The following is a 5,785-nucleotide window of genomic DNA, read 5'->3' as shown; positions in this document are numbered from 1 at the left end:
GCAGAGCCAACATGTAGGTCTCTGTCATGCCTCCAGCCGCCCCCCCGCATGCCTAACCACCTCCGAGCCCCCTCTGAAACCCCCACGTGTCCACACCGTAGTCAGATTAAGCCCTCACTCCCTTGGTCCCATCACAGTAGGACCCGACTCCAGACCCAAACTATGGGCACGCCCGGCCCTCAGCATGAGCCCGCTCGGGGCCCCCACTCTGCACAGCCCTCCTGCTCTTTAGGCTCCGGTGCCTCTCCAGGCCGCCCCTCCCGAGTCCCCCCCCGTTCTTTCCCTGGTCCCCTCCTCCGCCCACCTCCCACCCACCTGTCCTCTCCTCCCTTCTCACCAGGGTGGCCAACATTTCAGCCGTCCAACCTGTCTCCCAGCTGCCCCGGGGCCCTATGGACGCCATCAGCACCCCCGGGGGTATCTGCACCTCTTCCCGCCCTCTGCTGCCTCCCCCAGTGGCCCCCACAGTGGTGACACGCCAGGCCACACTGCGACCAAGCTGCTTTGCTGAGTGGGAGAATCACTGCTCCCCCAGGCCCCCTCCAGCTTCTGAGGTCTCACGGTTCCCGCTGTCCCAGGTGGCCCTCGCTCTGGGCACACTTCTGTGGAGATTGCCCGGCCCCATATCCCCTGGAGCCCACCGGCCAAAACCTCACCAGCAGAAACAGGCGGGTGGGCAGAGAGGGGGCCCGTCTCCAGGAACCGGTCCCTGGAGGTGAAGAGGGGTTTCTAAAAGCCCGACTGAGGCTCAGGGAGCGGCTCTGCCCAGTGTCAGACTCTGGGTGCCAGGACTCTCCCGGTGGAGAGCCAGAACGGACACATCCCTGCATGAAGGCTGCTGCTGGGGACGCGACCGGGGTGGGCGAACAAGCACCGAGAAGGGTGAGGGAGGCGTCTGGTGGCTCAGCCAGGCCTGGGTGGCGTTCCCTGGCCACCTTTCCACTGTAAACCGGGGCTGAAGGAGCGGCGAGGAGAGCCGGGCCAGGGATGGCTTCTGCTCTGAGGGCCGCGGCTCCAGGGATGGGAGCAGGGACGGGAGCAGGGACGGCTGCCATTGCCCGGAGGCCGGTACAAGCAGGCTGTTAATGTGCCTTAAACCACTCGCCAAATGGAATTACATAATCCAGGAAGGAGCGAGTCACCTCGCTGATGGGAGTTTAAAAAAATAAGAGAGAAAAACAGACCAAGGTCCTCTCCTGACGCCACCTGGAGGGGGCAGCGGATGCGTTAGGGACAGGAAGCGAGGACCCAGACGCTGGCTTACGGAGGGCACCTGGGGCGGCTGCCTCCTTGGCTATAAAGGAGGCGAACTCCCACCCGGCCTCACTGCACGCCTCGCCCCAGAGACGGTGAGTACCGCGTCCAGGCGCTGGAGGGGGCGCGGGGCTCTGGTCTGACACTTCCCGTGTCTGGGCATGGGTGGTATTCTAGGACGCAGCTGCTCCTCGCTCCTCGGCTCCTCCATTTTCTGGGGAACACTGGCTGGCCCAGTGGATTGGGGATCCTCCCCTCCAGCCCCTCTGGGAAACCCCAGCAGCTCTCTAGACAGGATAGGGTGACGTTTTCCCTTCTGTGATGGAGATTGTGGGGCTCAGCCAGAGGGCTCCCCAGCCAGCCGGGGCTGCCAGAGGGCTCGCGTGTGCAGGCGCCAGGGCTGCCGGGACGCTGCAGGGGCAGGTCAGTGCCCCTCCAGCAGGCAGAAGTGGGTCTGGGGCTCCTGCTCCTGTCCACAGCAGCCCCCCCATCTGTCAGGGCGTGTCCTGCCCTGTGACAGCAGGCCCCAGGGGCTGCAGGTATATCTCAGAGCCTCAGCAGGTGGGATCTGGGCCACCCGAGTCTTGGGCAGGAGGGACATGCTGACGTCCTGCAGTGCGGGCTGCCTAGGTCCTCCAGCGGGGCCGGGGCGGGCTGGACTGGGTGTTGGGCCTTGCAAGTAGGGAAGGAGCCGTGTACAGGCCGGTCCAGGGTTAGCAGTCCCAGCCTTCCCAAATCTGAGTCGGACCCAGTCACCTGTGAGGCCCGCCCCCACAAACCTACTGCTCTCAGGCCCCTGCCAAGAGGCTGGCATGCCTCCTGGCTCCCAAACTGGGTGGACAGACTGCCACGCGGGGGTCCTGAGACAGCCACCTGAACACCCCAGAGCTCGCGCCCCAGCTCTTTCTGACGACAGGGTGAGCCGGCGCAGATACCGCTGAGCTGTCAGAGGTGACGCTGTGCGGGTGGTGGCCCCCGGGGGGTGGGGCCAGCTGTGTGTGGTCCCCAGGGTGGGGCTCTGCAGAGGGCCCAGTCAACCTGCTACTTCCAGACAAATTCCCAGCCCGGTCCAGCCGACAGGAACGCATAGGAAGTGTGGCTGTGTGCACATGCGCACACACACATGGACACACACACATGGACACACACACATGGACACACGTATGTAAACAGTTCACTGGAGCGCGCACCTACACAGCATCCTCTCCTGCACATGCAAGTACACGTGGACACACACACATGGACACACGTATGTAAACAGTTCGCTGGAACGCGCACCTGCACAGCATCCTCTCCTGCACATGCAAGTACACGTGGACATACACACATGGACACACGTATGTAAACAGTTCGCTGGAACGCGCACCTGCACAGCATCCTCTCCTGCACATGCACGCACACGTGGACACACGCCTCACACACAGTGCTAACATCACACGAGGTCTCCGGCGTCGTGCACGTGTAACCCCCGCTCCCTGCCCCAGGCCGTGCCCTCCTGTGGGGGATCGCTCCAAGGAGGCCTCGCTGGACCAGCCGCGGGATGGAGGCACTGAGGGCCTGGCTTCTGTGCCTGCTGGTGCTGGACCTTGCCCTGCGGGGGGCTGCGAGCCGAGCCCCCCCGCACTCCATGGAGATCCGTGGTGAGTGTCGGACCCCGACAGTCTGCCACTCTCCTGCCCACCCCCGCTCACCCAGGAGCCTGGGGTAGCGCCTGACACCCCCCCTTCCCCACCCTGGGGTAGGGCCTGACACCTCCTATGCCCACTAGTGCCAGCCTTGCCATGTGCCCAGCTCTGGGAGCCTGGCCTACCAGTAAGAGGCTCCCGTTCTCCCCCAGGGCCCGCCTCTGCTCCCTCAAGCCTCAGAGCTAGCAACAGTCGAGGGGCCCCTCTTACCGCAGCACAGACCGGTCACTGAGAGCCCCATGCCTGTGGGCAGAGGGAGAGCTGAGCGGGAGCATGTTCAATACCGTTTCCCGAAGTCCCCATCCAGAGATGACCCAGGCCCTCTGTGCACCATCCAGTAGGCAGCCCAGGTGGCCTGCGTGGGGCGCAGTTACCTGCAGGCACTTGTGTGTCCTCCTGGCCTGTGCCTTGGGAGCACACGCACACACCTGGAGCGTGCACCCCACACGCTGCTCTGGGGCTTTCCTTTCCAGCCCCGGACATCAATCCCGCCTGGTACACGGGTCGTGGGATCAGGCCTGTGGGCCGCTTCGGCAGGAGGAGAGCAGCCCTGCGAGACGTCCCCCTGCCCGGTCTGCAACACCAGCTGGCCTGCTTCCCCCTGGAAGGCGGTGCTAAGTCCTCCCGGGATGTGTGATGGCTCAGCATGTCGAGAAAATGGCTCCAGGAACCTCCCCACGCACCCTCCCATCTCCTCCCTGACCCTTTCCCTTCGATCCTAATAAAAGCACTAACCTCACCAGCGGCACATCTGTGATGGTGTGGTCACAATCGGAAGGTGTTTTCCCTCCTGGAATGTCAGCTTGGCAGGAAGCTCAGAGCCCAGCAGCCTCTTTGGAGACAAGAGGTTTTGTGACTTGCCCCAAAGCGCTCAACACTGAGCAGGGGATAGGACAGTCCTTGTCACCGCTAACCTCGTCCCCAACTCCTGAGCTGCCGGAATGGCTAGCCAGGGTGTGCACTGCTCAAGGTCAGCTGCTGCCACGCACCCACCCCCCTGCATCCCAGGGGGACAGCGCAGACCCTCTGCCCGAGGCCTGGCCACCTCTCAGCCCAGACCTTGCTTTCTTTAAGACTTTCTTTTTAGAGGAATTTTAGGTTCCCAGCAAAGTCGAGCAGGAGACACAGAGGCTTCCCACGGGCCCACCCACTCGGGCTCAGCCCCCCACTGCCAGCACCCACCGAAGGTACACGCATGGCAGCTGGTGTCCTGCAGTGACACGTCAACACCCGGGACCGAGGTCTCTGCGGGATTCTGGCCCTCTGCGGGACCCTGCATTCGGTGGGCGTGAACACACGGGGAGGACCGCGGGGTGCTCCGAGGGCTTTCACTGCCCTGGGAGTTGCCAACCCGCCACTGCTCACCCCTTCCTTCCTCCTGCCCCTGCCCTGCGACCACTGACCGCTACCCGCAGCCCCCCACCCCGGGCCGCTACCACCCGCTGCCTCAGTCCACACGGTGTCCCTTTCAAATCACACAGGCGTCTCTACATCCTGCCTCAGATGGAACCCGCTCTGGCATCCAGGCAACTCCTACAATGCCTGGTTCCCTGACCTCGGCTCTCAGCCTCGTGCCCACAGCTGAGCAATATGGGACAGCAACACCTCCTTCCTGAGCGCAGAACACACCGAGTGGGCGGGGAGGGTGCGAGCCCCTCCTCTGAGGCCCAGCCGGAGTCCAGCCTGGGTCACGTCTAACCAGTTACACCCGAAGCTCGTGCTAGGTCCTGCCCACTAGCGATGCTCCCAGAGCCCTGCCTGCCCTGGGCCTCCTGTCCATCTGAGCTCCAGACCCAGACCTGACATGGGCCATGAGGAAGCTCCACCTCCACCACAGGGAGCCTCGAGCCCCAAAGGACCCAGGAGAGCAGGAGAGAATTGGAGGGCCCTCCTGGAGTCAGACATAGCACCACCACGGGACCCAGTGAGTCCATGCCCAGGTGTATGCCCGAGACGGACTGCAAACGTCAGAGCCTCGTGCAACATGGCCACGACAGCGGTGGGGACAGCCCGGCCTACCGCCACCTAATCAGCTTGGGCTGCCGTAACGAGGAGCTATGGGCACGGAGGCTGGAATGATGTGCATGTTCCTCTCCAGTTCCAGAGGCTGGAAGGCCGGACCGAGGTGCCGGCAGGGCTGGGGTCTGGGGAGGACGCATGCTGGCTGGCAGATGCTGGGGTCTGGGGAGGACATCCCGGCTGGCTGGCAGATGCTGGGGTCTGGGGAGGACATCCCGGCTGGCCGGCAGATGCTGGGGTCTGGGGAGGACATCCCAGCTAGCTGGCAGATGCTGGGGTCTGGGGAGGACATCCCGCTGGCTGGCAGGTGCTGGAGTCTGGGGAGGACATCCCGGCTGGCTGGAAGATGCTGGGGTCTAGGGAGGACATCCCGCTGGCTGGCAGATGCTGGGGTCTGGGGAGGACATCCCGGCTGGCCGGCAGATGCTGGGGTCTGGGGAGGACATCCCAGCTGGCTGGCAGATGCTGCCTTCTTGCATCATCTCGGGCAGGGGAGGCTGCTCTCCGGCTTCTTCTCGTCCAGGCACTAACTCCCTCCATGAGGGCTCCACCCTCATGACCTAAGACCCTCCAAACACCATCACACTGAGGGGCAGAGTTTCAACATATGAATCCGGGGGGAAGCGAGTGTCCCGTCACACCCGCCAGTAGATGAATGGATGACTAAAATGGGCTCTATCCATGCCATGGAATATTATTTGGCCATGAAAAGGAGCGAAGAAGCCCTGACACAGGCTACAGCACGAATGCACTTGGAAGACATTACACTGAGTGAAAGGAGGCATGAAATTCCACACGTCACATGATCCCACGTGTATGAAAGGTCC

At 63.4% G+C, this 5,785-nt stretch overlaps 1 protein-coding gene across 1 annotated transcript; it reads left to right on the top strand.

The window, feature by feature from the left end:
• Positions 1 to 2,794: 2,794 nt before the first annotated feature.
• PRLH (prolactin releasing hormone) lies at positions 2,795 to 3,576 on the top strand. Its single transcript, XM_027773231.1, has 2 exons — positions 2,795 to 2,894; positions 3,413 to 3,576. Exons 1-2 carry the CDS (start codon positions 2,795 to 2,797, stop codon positions 3,574 to 3,576), a joined length of 264 nt encoding a protein of 87 aa, XP_027629032.1.
• The last annotated feature ends 2,209 nt before the right edge of the window (positions 3,577 to 5,785 follow it).

This window comes from Tupaia chinensis, unplaced genomic scaffold, assembly GCF_000334495.1.
Source record: "Tupaia chinensis unplaced genomic scaffold, TupChi_1.0 Scaffold000332_1, whole genome shotgun sequence".
NCBI classification, from domain to species: Eukaryota; Metazoa; Chordata; class Mammalia; order Scandentia; family Tupaiidae; genus Tupaia; species Tupaia belangeri.
The sequence above is the reverse complement of the archived record's forward strand: the minus strand, read 5'-3'. Positions and strand labels throughout refer to the sequence as shown.